Source organism: Anopheles gambiae, chromosome 3 (genome assembly GCF_943734735.2).
Source record: "Anopheles gambiae chromosome 3, idAnoGambNW_F1_1, whole genome shotgun sequence".
In the NCBI taxonomy this organism is placed as follows: Eukaryota; Metazoa; Arthropoda; class Insecta; order Diptera; family Culicidae; genus Anopheles; species Anopheles gambiae.
This window is the reverse complement of record NC_064602.1, coordinates 82,923,476-82,942,551: the sequence shown is the minus strand read 5'-3', so window position 1 is coordinate 82,942,551 and position 19,076 is coordinate 82,923,476. Positions and strand designations below refer to the sequence as shown.

Here is a 19,076-nt window from a genome sequence, read left to right as displayed (position 1 = left end):
CCGGTGTGGGTTCATGACAGGTTCGAGGACCGGTATGGATTCAATATCAGTTCCATGACCGATATGGGTTCAGTGTGGCTTCCAGGACCGATATGGGTTCATGACAGGTTCGAGGACCGATATGGGTTTAAGATCAGTTCCTGGACCGATATGGGTTCATGGTAGGTTCCAGGATTGGTATGGGTTCAAGATAGATTCTGGGACCGGTATGGGTTCATGGCAGAAACCCTATTTATAAATGCCGGTTTCAATTGAACACACGGATTGAACGGATTTATGGTTGACAAAAATGGGATGTAAAAATGTGTGTGAGTGTGTGACTTTATTAAGAAGATGTTAGAAGCGCTTAAGCGTAGTTTTGTGGCTTTGTACGTACCCTAACCCCCCCCCCCCTACCACCGTCCTACAGGTACAGCTCGAAATCGATCCGCGCGGCCGAGTAGAACCGCCCATCCTCATCCTCAACCTTCCGCACGAACGCTCCACCGGTGAACCGGCCCTCCTCGGCAAACTTTTGCATCTGCTCCGTGGTGTACGGGCCGTGTATCGTTTCCGCCTCCTGTTGCTCCTTGTACTCCCACATCAACGGTTTGTCCTTTTCCTCCTCCTCCTCCTCTTCCCCCTTCTTCTCGGTGGAACTGTTCGACCCTTGGGCGATCTCCTCCTTTCCATCACCGCCCGCACCGAGCTTGCTCTGTTCGCGACTGCCGAAATCATCCGCGTACATGTCCAGCTCCTCCCCGGGGCCGGCTGCCGCAGCTGCCTTTCGCTTTTCCGCCTCCGTCACCTTCCGCTTGATCATCTCGAACGTTTCCTCGTACACATCCATGTTGCCGTTGTTGGTCAGTATGTCGTTCGACAGTTCGGTCAGCTTTGTGATCTTGGCGCTCGACTCGTCCGGCGACTGGCCCGCCTTCTTCAGCTTCCAGCGCTGGGCCGTCGTCAGCTTGGCCGTACCCTTGCCCAACCGCTGCAGCGCCCGTTTGACCGTTTCCCGCGGCTCCATCAGCTCCAGCATCTGCTGGTACGTGGCAATGTCATCGAACTTTCCACCGGCCGCCGCCGCCGCCTCACCATCCTCACCGTCCGAATCGCTATCGGCCAGCCCGCGCTGCTCTTCGCCCTTGTCCGGGCGCTCCTTGTAGTTCGGGTCGTTCTTCAGCTTTACCCAGTCGATGTTGTCCAGCCAGTGGTCCTTCACCTCGACCTGCTTCTTCCACAGATAGTGCCCGTCTGCATCGAAGTGGCCCTCCTCCATCTCCTCCTTCATGTTGAACGGCGTGAACTTGGTCTCGCCATCGATGCGGGCCATCCCATCCTCCTCACCCTGGATCTCATTATCGTCCAGCACGTTGTATCTATGGGGGAGGACAAAGCAAAAATCGATAATAATTATGCAAATTCCCGTTGGCCATCCTGTCACACTTACGGTGCATCATCACCGCTGTCGTCTTCTTCGTCGGAATCGAGCGTGTGCTTGCTGGTGGAGGGTTGATTGTTCTGCTTGTCGCGCACCAAATCGTCCAGATAGTTATCCTCCTCCACCACGTAGCTCGCTTTGCGTTTCGACATGCTGCACTGTGCGATTCACTTTTTTTTGTACAAATTTTCCAGTGGGGATTTTCCTTCCCAGTACACACGAACGTATGCCGCGAAAGCAAGCTTGCTGCTGCTGCTGCCCCGAGTAGAGTGGCCGATCATAACATAAACAAACTGTTTGGCCTGTTTGATGACAGCTGCGACACACTGACAGCATGTACATACTAGTGATGGGTAATCCGGAGCGGAGTCATGGATCAACTACGACTCCGGTGCGCAAAATATGACTCCGACTCCGGATCATAACCGGATCCGACTCCGGAACAGTCCGGATCAGTTCGGGTGAGTTCGGATGAGTCCGAATGGGTCGGAATGCGTCTCTTATTCCCAAAATGAGTGTTCATTAGCGTTTAGAAATTTCGGGAGTTCATTTACAGTTGATTGACTTTCAAGTATGGCATCGACCCAAGCGCCACAGATTAAGCTTAAACGACTGGAAAATTGAATATCCATAGAAACAAAATGAAAGCTCCACAGCTTCATTGGTTTGATCAATAGATGGCGTTATTACAACTCATCATTATATTGCTATCCTTTTCTTGCAATGTGTTTCGACAAGTTTCATCTTATCATGACCTATATAGCCTTCTAACTTTCTGAGCAAAAATCTATCTGAATGGTCGTGTGGGCAGATACGTGGGTATCAACACCAACGACCATTACTCAAATCTCATTCGCCTCATAGCTGGTGGTTTCCGTTGGAGTTTAGTATTTAAACAATCGTATCGCCGTTCTAGTTCTAGCGATGCATAACTTCAATGCGAAACCATACAACAGTACAGAGGAAATGAAAAGGTTTTCCTCCAAGCGAGGAAGCTCAACTGGTTGGGTATCCCACCAACAGAGAGCGCCACCAGCTTTTTTGCTATTTTTAGAATGCATGAGTCGTTTGCCGTCTGCTAAACGAAGTCTTTCTATATTCCATTTAGGTAGAGAACTTGAGTCGTTTAGAAGCCGTTTAGTGGTCGTTTAGAGGATTTGTGGCAATTGGGGAATATGTACGATGCAGTATAAAAATTATCTTTTTGTTTCAAATATTTCTTTCTTGTAATAATATTTACCTTTTCTGCAAGACCATTTTTCCTTCAAAATTTAAATAGCCTTTGCACTGCCATCCGAAACAGCTCGCCCGGACTCGACTAGACTTATTCGAACGTTTTCGGAGACCGAACTGGAAAAAACCGAATCGAATCGAATTCCAGACCGAATTGAAAACGGATCCGAATTGCTTCGAACTGATCCGGATACGGAGTCGATGAGTGCGGAGTTTAAATCCCCCTATTAAACCAATCTGAAGCAACTTTGAGTCCAACTCCGATGGGTCTCTCTTTCTCTCTCTCTTATTGGTCTGCTCACGATAGAGCACGTCGGTGTGACATGGCCCGGTCAACAATCATTCTCCAGGATGCTCAGTCCCTGACAGCAGCCTCCCATCCATGTAGACACCCGATTTCCGACAGGTCTCGCTTCAACTGGTCCAGCCTTCGAGTTTGCTGTGCTCTCCTATACCTTATGCCGAAGTGGAGCACCTTCTTCGTGGGGCATGAGTCCAGCAGCCTCATGACATGCCTCGACTATTGTATCCTGTCAGCCTTCGCCACTGTCAGGATGCTTCGTTTGCCGTACAGCTCATCAAGCTCGTGGTTCATCCTTCTCCTCCACGCTCCATACTCGAACACATCGCCAAAGATGGTCCGGAGGATGCGTCACTCAAACACGCCCAGAGCGTTTGCATCCTCCGCTCGGATGGGCCAGGACTCGTGTCCATCAATGTGCGACATATCTCGCATTTCGGGCTGGCTCGAAGTCTTATGGATATCAGTTTTCGGTGAAGCCCATAGTATGCACGTCTCCCCTGCACAATGCGTCTCCGGATGTCGTTGCTGATGTCGTTGTCCGAAATAACGACCTTCCCATGATAGCAGAAGTCCTTTACTACCTCGAGATTGTCGCCGTAAACTACAGGGTTTCCCACGATTTATTGGTTGGTTCCCATCAATTGTTGGTGGGTTCTTATATTTTTTTGGTGCGTTCCCACGATTTATTGACCTTTTCCCAGAATTTTTTGGTCCAATTATTTTGATATCCAATCGAAAAATACCAATAAATTATGGGAACGAACCAAAAATTTATAGTATACGATCGAAAATCGTGGGAACGCACCAAAAAATCATGGGAACTGACCAACAAATCGTGGGAAACCCTGTAATACACTGCTTCTCAGATAGTCTGAGTCTCCGGCAAGCAGGTACTTCGTCTTTGTCGCATTGATTCTCAAACCAATTCTTACTGCTTCGCGTTTGAGTCGGGTGTACGTCTCATACACCTTCGCTGTTATCCTGCTGATGATGTCGATGTCATCCGCGAAACCAAGGAATTGGAGAGACCGGTGCCACGAATGTCGTTGTCTAGCCTCGCGTTTCGAATGACATCTTTCAGGGCGATGTTGAAAAGCAAACAGGAGAGTCCGTCCCCTTGCCTCAGACCCTTGTGAGATTTGAACGATTCTGACGTCAAGTTCGATACTCTCACTTCACCTTCCGATGATGGGTACCGGAGTCGGATCGATACGACTCCGGAAAAAATGCTATTTACCCATCACTAGTACTGACAGCACGTCAAAGCGGTGTCGCTTCCCAGTGAAAAACATACCACAAAGGTGTTTAAAAATTTGAATATGCACTGCATTGCCGTCTCAAAGTGGCATTTGAATCATTCTCGGTGAAATTTTAAATGGCACAGTGGCATCGTATGATTCATCTCTTTATTCCAAAATAGCAATCTACCGTGCGCCATCAATTATGCTTTCTTGTACTGCACGCACATCAACACACGATTCAACGGCTTTGATTTTCGAATCATTTCCTTTCCGCTTTACAGCTAATCATCATCATCATCATTGGGACGCTATATGTTACAGCTAGGATACAATACTACAATCGTACAAATTGATTTCGACACTGCTGCCTCGGAAACGTGAGTTTAACCCCTCCAAACTACAAGCTACACCACGAGGTACGCGATATTCCAAGTATCATTCTAAAAACGGGACCAAAAACTGTTTAACCTGTGCTTGTATCGTTGTTCAAAAATATCCACACTTCAGTAAGGTAAAAAGGTAAGCTAAGCAATTCGAACAAAAAAAAAGTAATTTCTAAACCGACCCTTCGACACGACATCATATTGTCCTTATTTCTTCAATTATAGAGCAACCTGTGTTTGTTTTCCTTTCTCACCGTCTCTCTCTCTCTCCTTAATTATCCTGATGCTTCCGTTGGCCCGCACCATTTTCAGCCTCTCACTTTGAGCATTAAGCGTACCGTTTCGCCTTACTTAACCTTTTTCTTCTCCTCGGCAGGAGCCAAGGCGGACCGCACCTTTCCGACCACCTCGGTGAAGATGATCGTACCAACGAACACCAGTATCGTACCGATCCAGTGCTGCACGGTGAACGGGTTGCTAAAGTACACGATCGAAAACAGCAGCGACACGAACTTGCGCAGCGTCACGACCAGCGTCACCGTCAGCGAGGAGCATTCGGTCGTCAGCACGTACACGGAGCTGATGCACACGTACTGCGTCAGTACGTTGCCCAGCAGATACAGCCAGGTGATGGGCAGTGACACGCCCAGGGCCGGGATCGTCTGCAGCGGGCTGGCATTGGCGAGCTGCACGTGCTCCCAGATGTTGCCCGCCAGCAGCGCAAAGAAGGGCAGCGGCAGCAGGTGGGTGTAGAACAGGGCCTCCTTTGGGTGCTTGCCGTACCGCTTGTACAGCACCTCCTGGTACAGGCCCATCCGTGCGGACACGAACAGCGCGAGCGTGAGCAGCGCTATGCCGAGCGTCCACCAGAAGAACACCGACATCGGGTCCTCGTCCGCCGCGTTCTTCAGCACCTGGGTGCTTTCCACCTTCGTGCCGGACACGATCGTGCAGATCACGATGCCGAGCGTGATCATGCCGACGGACAGATACTTGGAGAAGTCGTACCGCTTCTTCAGGATCAGTATGCCCATCACCATGTTCGCGATCAGCGACCCGGCCCGGAAGATCATGTGCAGCGGCATGGGAATGTTAAAGTCGAACGCATAGTTGTTGCACACGCTCGCGACAAAGAACATCACCACCAGGATGGTGTAGTCCTTCAGCCCGATCCGGGGCCGCACCGTGCCACACTTAGAAGTGAACAGGAATCCTTCGAGCGCGATGAACAGGAACTGCAGGAAGGTGATCAGATTGCCCGATCCGGGATCGATTCTGTCGAGGGAGAGAAGAACAGACAACAGTTAGTGTATGTTGCAAGGGTTTTATCGTTTCATTTCAAACTACATCTATAAATCATACTATCAATTTGTTATCTTTTCAGCAGGATTTAATGTTTGTTACACAGACATATTTGTGAAGTATATTAATAATGTAATGCAGGTAAACATAGGCACTAAAATAGAAAACCTTATCTTATATGATAAGGGACAACTCATTAATGTCTAGACGTCTTAGATAAGCTGTGTTTCGATTTTAATTCATAAAAAAACTTAATGACAGAGCAAACATACATGAGATACAATAATTTAAAGGAAGTAGACCAAAACGCGTCTAGTTATTGTACCTTTTCGCAGGGTTTTGCCATCAAACCTTAACCCACATCTTTATTAAAAATATACATGTTTTCATATTTGCTCATATATGATGCGATACAGGGGTTTTCAAGTCACATTCCAATGTAAACATTGTTTTTTCACCACTTGCAATATGTTAATCGACATCAATATGATATTTCATTTGCATATTCTTCAGCATGAATTTCAACACTTCAACGGTTTATAGCCATCGTTTTTTTCACCGTGGAAGTTGAAGCCACAGCTCATCAAGATATAAACAACATGTTCATAATAAATACTGGTTTTTCCGAGTCAATTTCCAACGTCTACCAACATTTACCATTTCTTGCAAGATGTTTTTCAACAGTTGTGAAATGTTCTATTTGATTCCAAATAAAGTTTCAATTCTTCCACATGATTTTCAACACGTTTCATTAGGATTGAGCATAACAGTTATGTCTGACGTGTTGAAAATCATGTGTAAGAACTGAAAAATTATTGTGATTCAAATACAACATTAAACAGCTCTTTAAAAACATATTGGAGGTGGTAAATACAGGGGTTTCCAAGTCAGTTTCAAATGTAAACGTTGTTATTCACCGTGTGCAAGATGTTGTTCCACATCAATCTAATATTTCATTTCCATCATCATTATTTTTCATTTCTGCAGCATGAGTTTCAACACGTCTCATGCAGGAGTTGAGTTTGACAGATCTTTGTGATGTGTTGAACATCATTTGTAAAAACTAAAATTTCATTTTGAAGCCAACACACCATTTGACAGCTGTTGATAAACATCTTGGAAGCGGCGAATAATTATGTGCACGTTCAAAAGTGAGTTGGAAAACCCTGTATTAATTTTGAAAATGTTGTACAAATCATGATGCTGCTTCAAACTCCTGATGAAAAAACGATGGCAACAGACCTTTGAAGTGTTGAAAATCATGCTGAAGAAATTTAAAAATTGTTATGATTAAAATGAAAAATCAGAGTAATAAGGAATAACTTCCTGCACGTGGTGAAAAACAATGTTTACATTCGAACGTGATTGGGAAAACACTGTAAGTTGATAAAAGTAAGAATTCCAAAACCGAATTGGTTTCATTTAATGTGCTAAAGTAATATAAAAAGTGTATCGCCAGCCAAATGAAGTTCTAAAACGTCCCACAATTCAACTGCCATTCCCTAGAGCTAATGTATAACTCAATTTTTTATACTTTTTTTAAAGTAAGAAACATGTAACTAATTAAAAATTGTGCAACGCACATGTTCACATTAAACGGTTTTACTACTTTGGCTCGCATGAGTGCATTAAAAGAGGTTTACAAAAAACGGCGACAATGATTTTTCTGTTTGATAAGGCTGGTTACTATAGTAGCAACACGCACACAAATGCACGCGCGCGTAAACGACAGTAGCGATATTGTGACGTTGCTGATGCGCTAATGATTGGTGCGCACGTTTCACGCGCCAGATAGAGGCAGAGAGAGAGACAGGGCGAAAGGTGCACAATTGCAGCAATGCACTCAAACCCCATGGCTTGCTGAGATGGGTACGATGTGGCGCATTTGATTGCCATATCATCATTATTTGATATCGCGTTGGTACCAAAGGTACTGGATGGTTTTAACCCTATGCCTTTTTGTATCGACGAGTGCCAGCTCCTCTGAAGTTTGTTGAATATTTCTGATTAAAAATAAATGTTTCACCAAACGTTGTTATTTATCCCTCTTTTTTTAAAGCATTTTCCTAATGCAGGAAGCAAAACAGCTTGATGACGTCAGTTGCCATTCTCATCGATGTAAGGGGGATTTAAAAATACCATTACAAACAACGGAAGAATTTAGGGGGCACAATAGTTTTGTGTTTATAAATAAACGGCACCACACACTTTGGGCAAGGTTGTTTCGTTCCGAAGGGCACAAGAGCACATGTGCCGGCAAAAAATCACCCCATTATCTTCTGCACGTTCTCTCAACCGCTCTTCTCCCTTATCGCTCTGGCGCTGCTGGCAGTTTGGTAGGACCGAGGACAAGATTGCGCGAATTGCTGATAATAACAACAAAAAAGGGAACGATCAAAGAGCGCGTTGAGTATATGAAACAGCTGATACACCACCCACTGGCACACCAAAACACACACACACACACATATGTGTCAACCACACTGCGAACGATACACGGTTTTCTCCCTTTGCCATCTTCGCTTATCACACTCGAGCGTTGGGGTGGCGAAGAGGATGATGATGATGACACCGCACAAACTTTACGCGATCGTTCATTCGCGGTTACATAATTTATATGCTTTTTTTGTTTTTTCTTCTTTTACTAATACAACACCACACCACATCAACTTACTTAACCAGCAGCTCGAGAAACACCACGTTGCTGCAGCAGCCGACGAACACCAGCGCGATGGCAAGGGCAGCCTTCATGTTTGCCATCGTGTTATTATTATTATTCGGGATTCTGGACGCAAAATTCCAATTCTTGTCCTCTATTTGGTGCTTCTCTGTCTCTCTCCGTTCGGTCCGTTCAAGTTCACCACCAGTTGCAGTACGGCGCGCTAGCACACGCACCCGCTCGCCGTTAACCGTCGCGTTGGAATGAATGCCGAAACCGAATACCGTCGCGGGTCGGGGGCCGTCCGTTTGGGTGGCAAATTTCGGCTAGCCGATTCAACGCAGCAAGCCAAAAAAAAAACTGGTTCGTTAGAGCGGACACCTTCTAAAACCCGCGCGGGCAGCAGTAGTAGGCTGGTGACGTTGCCTTTGGGTCGCTTCCTCCGCCGCCTCCTTCGTTCTGCCGCCGTACGATGTCGTCCGAGAGCGGTGTTCCTTTCAGTGTTTCTCTCACCCGCTCCCCGTTGCTGGTGTGCACCTGTTCGGCTGTCGATACGGCCGCGTCTTGCGCGTGCCACCAACACAGAGGAGGTTTGATGTTTCAGAGGGCACGCGGATCCGCGTCTGTGTACACACCCTGAGACCGCGATACGTACTGTTCCCACTATCGCAAACGTACCGACCGTCGGGCGTTAGCTAGCGGTCATCATCATCATCATCGTGATTTGCTGGAATTGGAATCTACTCCCTTTGTTGTTTGGCAAATCATGCCCCCGCCGTGTCCCGCGCGGCAGTCAATATTTGATGATGGTAAAGATGAAAGTCACTCTCGTTGAGGGGGGGATGATACGGGTAGGCTGTGGGGGGATGTAGCAGAACAGGGTGCTGCCGGTGATACTTCCTTTCCCAATCTTCCCGCAACTCCCGTTCCGCTACGCCCTTTAGTGCTCCTTTCTCGCGTTGCCTCAAGCCGGACAAGCAATTAATCAATTTATCACACGGCAAGTTGCCACAAAAGACGCACACACACACATAAACAGAAAGAAACAGGAACACAGAGAGCGCACTGTCTAGGAAATGTTGCCCGTTCAAGGCCGTTTCTATTGCGAACGCGGTTTCCGATTTCTATCGTCGCATTGTACCGCCGCCCGAAAAGGTATAATTTAGTTCAAGCCGACGACACCACGCACACACACACCCGAGCACCCGACACTGCAGCGTGTTGTTTCGCGTTGGCATTTGTATGTAAATAAACCGCTGTCAACGCAGGGGCAGGGGTCGCCACTCTCATTTGTACTGACAGCATTTGGCTGGCAGTTTTTGTGGGGATGAAGCTGGCAAGGGGTGGAATTTAAAATTGCCGTTAAAAGGTGTGCAAAATGATGATTTATGTTTTTTTGTGATTTCTAAGGTATATTTTGTAGGAAATATTTTTGTTTTTATTTATTGGTTTATACAAAACATTACGTATTTTGTCATATGATACAAGTGTGTCAAGCATGAGATATCGCTTGAGAGTATGAACCAAAGTGTATGAAGATCAGGTGGTCTCATAGCCTGTTTTTTATAGCAAAAGTTGAACGTCAATTTTGACAGCATGGGTGAAAACATTTCCCCAAACAAGCTTTCTGATGACTTGCTTAATACACAAACAATTTTAGAATCTTCGTTATTTGCACTGAAATACCTTAAAAAGCACTCAAAATATTTGTTATTGTAAGCTAAACCAAATCTGAACTAATTAAAATCCATTTTTGGATCAAAATAATGCCGTCGATGAGGACACCAATGTGTACTACGTATGTGTTGCTAAGAACAAAGCGAACCGTTCCTATGGAAATTCATTTCACCCATTCTGTCAAAAAGAGTTTTTTTTTATTCCGAAATTAGTTGTCAATTTGTATGGGACGAGACCACCTGATATTCATACACTTTGGTATGAACTGTAGAAACGAGTGCGATAGCGCATTTCGCAAATCCAAGTATCCAAGTAGTTTTACATTACAGTACGTATACATCAACCTGAATAGAATAGTCAAAATTTGAATTCACTTTTCAACTTCGTAAAAATTGTCAGAGTCATAAAACATTTCTTTTAATACAGTCTTTCCCCGAGTTACGCGAATAATGCGTTCCGGATACATTCGCATAAGACGATTATTACGTTTTTGAGGGAAAAATATAGTTTATAAAGGCTACTTGTTGATTAAGTTAAAAAATGTTAAGAAAATTAAATTCTTTAAAGTCTTTTTGACGATTTCAAATATTCAACGAAAATACAATTTATTTTGCATTCAACAATTGTAGGAGAACATTGTACTGATTTGATAAAGGAACTGTCAACATTGCAAATTCGCGTAACTCGGCGAAATGTATCTGCTTTTTTGACTTCCCCCTTTGCACAGCTGTCGAAGTCGAGTATGGACATGAGCACTTTCTCGAAATTTGTATTTTCTGGGTTATGGTAATTAGTTTGTATTGCATTTTAAAAACCCTTCTTGAAGTTCACTACATTTTTAACATAATTCAATTAAATGTGTAAGCAAAGTTTGTTATAGTGAGCAAACTGTGCTATGTAGATAGTTAAACTTGAATCATTTATCTGTGAATCCAAATGGTAAGAGCAAACCACACGTTCTTCTACTGCTTTTTGGCGTAACGAGTTACGCATCCTTTCGTGGCTTATTAGTCACACTCAGTCGAATAGACAGCTCTTGCTGCGGAAGAACGGTCCAGATGGGAATCGATTCTATCCAGCATTGTAGCAGTTGATGCATTTATCAAATAAACCATAGGAAATTTGATTTCAAGAAATTCTGAGTTCATAACAGATACATCTGAGGAACACAAATAGCTACATCAAACGAAATCTGATAACATCAGAAGTAAAAAACTTACTATTATTGCTTCTTTTTTTAATGTTTCAAACCTTCGACCAGAAATCCCGATGAACTTTTCTGAGCAAACCTTTCTCACAAAAGTAAAGAGCATATAGATCATGTTCCTATCGCGCACCTAAGATCGAGCCAAAACTGCGCACATTTAAAACTCTCACCGCGATCTAAAAAAAGCCCACAAAGGCCCATGAACCATGAAATTAACCCACTCCTTCATCGCGACCTGACAAGACGCAAAGAACGTGCTGCTGCTGCAACAGTAAACACAGGCACCACTTGATAACGCCAAACCGCACACGCTCGACACTTCATCGAACGCCCAATGGCATCAAACTATTGTAGGCAGCGGGTGCGGTGTGTTGCCGTTATCATAAATCAAACAACCCCCCGTCATCCCGGGGAAATTGAGAGCGCGCTGGACTGTTTGGAGGTGCGCGCAGTATGCGGCCAATGTGCACAGTTGTGAGAAAAGGGCTTCAAAAACGGTGGCGATCGCACAAAGAATAATGTGGTGCTGATGCGTCTCTCGGCGACCAACAACAAGGATGATGCAATGGGTAGAATCGAATCGTGCAAGACGCAAGACGAGTCACGGTTCTATAGTTCTCGGGGCGGGTAAAACCATGTCAAAGCTTCAATCCACCTACATTGTAGGCGCTTTACCGGCAGTTGCACGGCGGCAAAGTACAACATACTTCTGAGGCCTCAAGTCAGTTGCGGGTCTTCGCTGTTGCACCATCGCACCAATGCCATTGCTCTTCCTCCAACACGAGAGTGCATTTCTTCCTCAGCAGCAACAGCAGCAGGTTGGTGTGGTTTGCACGGAGGAAAACGAAAGTTTCACCAACACGTGCTATTGGAAAACCGGGTTCGCCCGACGACGACGATCGTCTGCTACTACCGCCACCCTCTTGCGCTGTCCCCGGTTGGGGTCGGGTTCCTTTTCCATTCAAGGTGTATATTACCGCAACATTGCAGCGCGTTGCATAACGGCAATGCCAAAGTGTCGCCCTTGGGTGGGTAAGATGCAAAAACTAGTCCGAGGATAAAACAAACAATCCGAACGGGTTTCAGACAGGTCGATATTCATTCAAGACTTTGATGCCGTTATAAAAACATTAACTTTAACAATAACTTTACAATTGTATTTTACCCCCTAAAGAGCCAAGAATACCACCATGACTTATGAAGAAAGACTTTAACCTTTCCAAGACACCACCTTCACCACTGCACTTCCAATGCACCTGAAGCATTGCGTCTTCGGTTCATGGTCCGTCTACGCGGGCGTCTACGGTGTCTTTTCACACGAATTAGTTAGCGGATAATGTTAGTAGTATCCTCAATTATGAGCGAACGCGAGCGAAGCACTAATGTGGCTTCTTTTTACAGCCTTTATGGAGATACATACCTGAGACCTGGCCGACATAAATGTCATTAGTTTCGAGCTACGTGCCCCGGTATCGGTTACAACGTCTTCCACGTGTTTGCCTTCGGTAGAACGGTTCTGTGCTTTACAGACATTGGAATCTAGAGCATCGTGCGGTCTTGTACCTTGACACCTGTAAATCATACAAAAAACAATACTTACTAGATTAATAGCTTCAGGAAGTTTCCAAATGATCTTTTAATTCACGCTTGATAATATCATTCAAGCCGACAATGACCCTCTATAAACACTTGGCTACACTAACAACTGTCAACGATTGCTATCCGAACAGTTCATCAGCACATTCATCCACAAGAATCCCTCTAAATGACCGGAACTGGTTCTATGTCGGTACAGCAAACAAACCAAAAAACACCCTCACGTTCCACATCGATGACACTGTCGAGCGAGATTCGTTCAGACAGTTTGCTGCAAAAAGGCTCATGCCGTGTGATAAGAATTCTCTTCAAATACTACACATTTCTAGTGGCCACCTTCTTACTCCGACCAGTTGAGTTCCCCCCCTTTGATGTTGTTAGCACGCTGCACTCGCCACAGTACTAAAGCAAATCCTAACCTCAAAAAAAAACCTTCAAAGAACTCAGCGTCGTGAAAAAATCCTCCCAGAATCCAGACAAATGGAACGTTGTCCTAGGCCATGCATGAGTTAACACGCGCCGCGGTGGCGTTACTTGCCGGTCAGCGAGCCTTCCGCTTAAAGCCCTACATAAGCCTGCCTCCTCGCTTTGTGGCGGGGTCGTTGTACGAGGGTACGAGGTCCCGTAGCAGTAGTAGTAGTAGAGGAGGTGCCACAGGCACGAGCGAAGCCTTTCAGCTGCAACCGGCTCGCAGTCGGCGTTACGGTGTACGCGAGTCATCATTCAGTCACTTTCAGACCGGTGCCGCGTTCGGATGGAGCCCGACCGCATGACGCGTGCAGAGCGTTAAACCAGTTTACAGTGAGAAAAATACCGACCATAAGGTGGGGGAAAACCCAGAAAATTTAGTGTGTAATATTGAGCAATAATCAATAAGCAATGTGAATTTTTGGCGCACAAAGATATCCAACAAGAGAGTGAGAGAGCACCGAAAGAGAATTGCGTTGTTGCCGGTATCGGTGTAGTGGTGAGCGTGGTTGCCCCATCTATGCTCCCAAGCAAGGGCTACTGCGATTGAGCACCTTTGTTGGGGCAGCAGCAGCTGAGACAGTGACACGGATATATCAGTGTTGATAAACAGGTCGTTCGCTGTGGAGATTTTTGACAGAGCTGGTCTACGAGACGCACATCAGCTGCAGCTTCTAGAAGATGTCTCTACCAGCTTCCTGCCCAGAATGTACAGTTTTGTAGAAATGTGCCACTTTGTAGTGTAGTGGCAATACATTCCCCATTTGCTTAGATACAGCAGCCTCCATCCAAACAGATTGTTTCGTAAGCCCCTCAGGTTCAGTGTTCATGCTCCACAGTTAGGCCACATATTTGTGTCATTACAGCACAGCAGTGTAACAAAAAGAGTAGCTCAAGTCGTATGCATCAAAATAATGTGCAATCAAAGTGGATAAATCTGTGCCCGTTCTGGATCGACGTCACCGTGGCGGATGCTCGTTGACAGCTTTCCACCCCCTTTTGTGTTCTGTGTGTGCAAGTGTGCGTGTTGTTGTGTGGTAGCGCTTACCAGAGAGCTTTGTAAGCGAAATTCATCTGTAGTGCGGCTCTGTAAGATACGCGCAGCAGGCGAGCGTGTGTTCGCTCTCTTTGTTGTTACCAACCCTGTTTGCGGAAGGGGGTTGCGAGTGTACAGTTTGCGGCGTACTTGGATACTTATGAACTTGGCCGGTGGGGTACGTGTGTATGTGTGTGTGTGTATAGTCAGCTGTTTATCGTGATGGTTTGTTTGGATCGTGTGAGCAGTAATCGTTTTCACGCGGAAGAAACCGCACTATGAATTGGAGACATCGGAAGTTCAGCAAGCAATTGAATAAATAATGTAAGTAAGTTTTCAAGGGAAGCATATCGGAAAACAAAGTTCGTAGAACAATGAAAATACAAAAAATGGGAATGAAATTTTTAAAAATGTTTAAGAATCACGACTTACAACAATGTAACATTGAAATGCGAACTCAACTCAACTTTTTACGATTTTTTGTTCCGTTTCTTATTGTTTTGTGTTACTTGAGGTACATTGTCTTCCTTACTTTATTTGCGTTTTATCTTTTATTTTTATCGCTTTGTCGTGCAACTTTTTTTTTATTTGAACGATTGGCGCATACCACATGTAAATTGCCATCTGTCTACGTATAATATGGGTCAATTTTGAAGTAGAAGTTTGCTTATTTATTCATTTGAATATTTTTGTATAAAATTAGTCGATAAAGTTTTCCAGTTAATTAATTATGTATTTTATACACCTGTTTTTTTTTTTGTTTTTTTTTCAATTATGACTTAAAGAATAAAAAAAGGCCAATTTTTCAGACAATATCAGTGTTTTAGAGGCAAATATTTTACGCATGGAGTCATTCGAGTTTCAAGAAATTGCGAAATGATACCACCGAAAACTGGTTATGGTTTTTCTTTTGTCTTGCACAGATGTAGAAGAACATTAAACCAGCGCGATAGCACACGTTGCCAATTAATCTCTTTTGCTTAGTAATTTTTTTTGCGATTTCTACAGCCTTGTCAAAAATACAAAAGAAAAGAGAAACTCAATAAACAACGATAAGCAGATGACTTTCTTCGCAAAAATTTAGTTCTAGAATGTATAGGTCGCTATAAGTGTTATTGGGCATAAAAAATCCATTGCAAACATGTTTAATGGATTTTTAATTTTCCTTTTTCGCCACCGTTTTAAAAAGCCGGCACGCGCCGTTATCAAATTGATTACTTGCACACACACACACACTTATCCCCATACAAAGCAAAAAGGGATGAAAGCTGTATTTTGGTTTTGCTTAATTTTTTAATTTTCCAAAATAAAGTACCATAAAAAATAAATTGGCAGCGCAGTTTCGCTCGAATTGCAACATGACCAAATAAATGAACAGAGGCACTAAGTAGACCATTAAATGTGCTATTTTTTGTGTATTTTTGTTGCTCGTGTTCTAGTGCGAACGGGTGTTGACTATTCTGCTTTGTCACGTTTTGGGTCGAATGATCGCTCGCACATATTTGCACTTTTTGTCACCACTAACGTGCATTTGATTGTTTGAACTAAAGAGGAAAGTGATGAAACATTGTGATTAGCTGAGCAGGGAGGGAGGGATGCGTTTTCATCAGTTATTAGTGATGAATCATATAATCGGTAACGAAAGATTTGGTTCTTTGTTGTGTTTTAGACGTTTAAAATTACATTGAAATAATTTACCATAAGAGGATTACTGCATTCGTTTATGTATTTCTTGACCAGGTTATAATTATTATAAAAATGATGCAAAGCAATCACTACATAAAAGTAGCTCTCATGGAATGTTATGAAGGCTCAGCAATAAAAGATGACATTTTAAATGTTTTCGTTTGGATTATTTTTAATAAATAAATGATTACTTCAAATTTAGCTAAAATACAAATTTTAAAAAAGTTGATGCGAGTATTACCCACAATATACTTCTAGTATGTACTGTAGTATACCTATATAGAAATGTGAAACTACTTTAGTAATGGAGACCAAAAGTAATCAAATAGTAAAGGAAAAAGTAATAAAGTTCTAAAAAACACTAAGAGAATGAACCCCAAATAAAACATGTTTGGTACTTAGCACGAGATACAGAGAGAAATAGGGATACAGAGTAGTAATCACACTTTAAACCTGTTACATTTTTGATTATCATTCTGCTCCACTAATTAATCTCCCAAAATGCCCAAAACTAACGCCCTCGAATAATAAAACGCTTTGTAAACGAGCAGCGGCTCTAACTAATCGATATGCCCATTAATGGTACCATTTCAGCCGCCACAACATGGTCAACACCGGCAGTAAGGCACCGCTAGCGAATGGCAGCACAACAACGGTTCAGCGCTACGGTGCCACCACCGACACACGAACAATCGTACCGGCCGTAAACGGTGCCGAGCCCCATTCTGTGGACCCCGGGACGAGCCCGACCTTCCCCAACACCACCGTCGACATGGAGCGTGCCCAGCTGGAAAAGCGCTCCACGCTGAAGATGTGCGAAAAGATCGGCTACGGTTTGGGCCACGTGTACAACGATCTGTGTGCGGGCATTTGGTTCAGCTACACGCTCCTGTTCATGCAGGGCGCCCTGGGTATGCCGGCCGCCGAGGCCGGCGCCATGGTGATGCTCGGACAGGTGGGCGATGCGATCGCAACACCGATCGTGGGTCTGCTTACCGATCGGTACGGCACGAAGAGACAGTGGCACATAGCGGGTAAGCAGTCTGGCGGGTCATTTTGTTTCACAATTAGTTTCCTGTTTTAAAACACCGCTTTTTTTGTTTGTTATATTTTTAGGAACCTTTATAGTATTTTTAACCTTTCCGATGATATTCTCCCTCTGCCCGTGGTGTTCGGTGGCACCCCATTGGTGGGAAATTCTGTACTTTGTGATCGTCATACTTGCCTTCCAGTTCGGGTGGCCCATCGTGCAGGTGACGCACCTTGCCATGATACCGGAGCTGTCCCGCACGCAGAAAGACCGCTCCGATCTGACCGCCATCCGGTACTCGGTGTCGATCGTGTCGAACGTCGTGGTGTACATCGTCACCTGGGCAGTGTTGCGAAGTCGCACCAGCACCGACAACCAGATTGGACCGGGCGATGCTTACCGGTTTCGGGTAAGTTCAGAAGATTTCCCCCAAAACTATGGAAAGCATTTGTAACATGACGTTTTTTTGGTATCACTTACAGGACATATCGCTCATACTGACACTGGTTGGCGTTTCCATGTCGGTTCTGTTCAACTTTTCGCTCACCTTCAGCGGGTACGAGCATCGGCGAAACACGGCCCTCCAGCACAACATCATCCGAACGCCGGGGCCACGAGCAGATACGGACGTTGAGCGTGAATCGTTGCTTGGCGGATCGGATCAACGGCAACCGAACGGTGCCGGTGCACAGCTGGCAGGAGCGTCCAGCCCTCTCGATACGATCGTGCAGCGAAAGCCAAAGAAAAACTTCTTCAAATCACCACTGCTGTATCAGAATGCTTTGCTGTAAGTAAATCCATCGTTTGCGATCTCTCAAGCAATGTTTTTAACACCTTTTTTTGTAACTCCAATCTTTAAGGTACGTCTTTTCGAGACTTTTCATGACGACTTCGCTCGTGTACATGCCGCTCTGGCTGGACGAGCGGGCCTACCAGCCGGACGTAACACCGGCGGAAAACAACGCCAATGTGGAGCATCTCGCGACGGTTCCGCTTGTATCGTTTCTCGCCTCGTTCGTCGCATCCCTGCTGCTGAAGTACACCAATCGCTTTGTGGGCAACAGTTTGGTGTACTTTGTCGGGTCCATCATCAGCACCAGCGTGTGCCTTTGGATTGCCCTGTCGCCCGGGTCGGGAGCGTTCAGCACGGTGTCCCTGTTTCTGATCGCTTCCCTGTTTGGGGCGGGTAGTTCCATCACGATGATTAGTAGTCTGTGCATAACGGCTGACATGATCGGGAAGCATGCGGATCAGGGCGGTTTCATCTATTCGGCGGTTACGTTTGCGGATAAGTTGATCACCGGTGTGGTGGTGGTCATCATTGAGTCGGTGTAAGTATTCAATATTTGACCTTTTCCTAATGTCAGACAGCATTCAATAGTCAAACTGTGCTCTCCCTCTCTTTTTTACAGAAAATGTCGCGATCGTTCCGAATGTCCCGAGTATTACCGTGGCGTGCTGTCGTACGGCTGTGGGCTGGCGGCTATTTTAGGATGTCTCACGTTGGCAACCCTTCTATGCACTACAGCCTCTACCCGGCGAAGGAATCGGTAGTGTTCGATGTAGCGTCCATTCCAGAATTATTCCTAGGTTCAGTTACGTTTATTCTATAGAATTGTTTTTTTTTTTTTATTTTACATCTTGTGTTTGTGTTAGTATGAAGTAAATAAATTTTATCCAACCCGTTTACGGAAATAAAAGGGGGATCAAAGATCAATTAAATTTGAAGGAAATTTGGAGATTTTACACAGTTGAATCTGGGCAGTCATTGGACTGATGCCGAACAAATCTTGCCTCTTTTATGAATACGGAAACTTGACCGATTTTGCTACCA

General features: G+C 44.8%; 3 protein-coding genes across 5 annotated transcripts; 1 reads left to right on the top strand and 2 right to left on the bottom strand.

The window, feature by feature from the left end:
* Positions 1-303: 303 nt before the first annotated feature.
* LOC1278378 (CD2 antigen cytoplasmic tail-binding protein 2 homolog) lies at positions 304-1,757 on the bottom strand. The gene is made up of 2 exons (XM_317806.5): positions 1,430-1,757; positions 304-1,358 (listed from the first exon to the last, which is right to left on the bottom strand). The coding sequence occupies exons 1-2, from the start codon at positions 1,570-1,572 to the stop codon at positions 404-406; spliced, it is 1,098 nt and encodes a 365-aa protein (XP_317806.5). The 5' UTR covers positions 1,573-1,757; the 3' UTR covers positions 304-403.
* A 2,592-nt stretch (positions 1,758-4,349) lies between these two features.
* LOC1278374 (UDP-xylose and UDP-N-acetylglucosamine transporter) lies at positions 4,350-9,786 on the bottom strand. The gene is made up of 2 exons (XM_317807.5): positions 8,558-9,786; positions 4,350-5,856 (listed from the first exon to the last, which is right to left on the bottom strand). The coding sequence occupies exons 1-2, from the start codon at positions 8,641-8,643 to the stop codon at positions 4,929-4,931; spliced, it is 1,014 nt and encodes a 337-aa protein (XP_317807.5). The 5' UTR covers positions 8,644-9,786; the 3' UTR covers positions 4,350-4,928.
* A 3,826-nt stretch (positions 9,787-13,612) lies between these two features.
* LOC1278368 (major facilitator superfamily domain-containing protein 12) lies at positions 13,613-18,942 on the top strand. Of its 3 annotated transcripts, XM_061655314.1 has the most exons (7): positions 13,731-13,846; positions 14,357-14,850; positions 16,807-17,246; positions 17,329-17,651; positions 17,725-18,029; positions 18,103-18,573; positions 18,655-18,942. In XM_061655314.1, exons 3-7 carry the CDS (start codon positions 16,817-16,819, stop codon positions 18,794-18,796), a joined length of 1,671 nt encoding a protein of 556 aa, XP_061511298.1. In that variant the 5' UTR covers positions 13,731-13,846; positions 14,357-14,850; positions 16,807-16,816; the 3' UTR covers positions 18,797-18,942. The 3 variants fall into 3 exon arrangements, with proteins under 3 accessions (XP_061511297.1, XP_061511298.1, XP_061511299.1); XM_061655313.1 differs by having other exon boundaries at positions 13,613-14,850; XM_061655315.1 differs by lacking the exon at positions 14,357-14,850 and having other exon boundaries at positions 13,753-13,846.
* Positions 18,943-19,076: the final 134 nt, after the last annotated feature.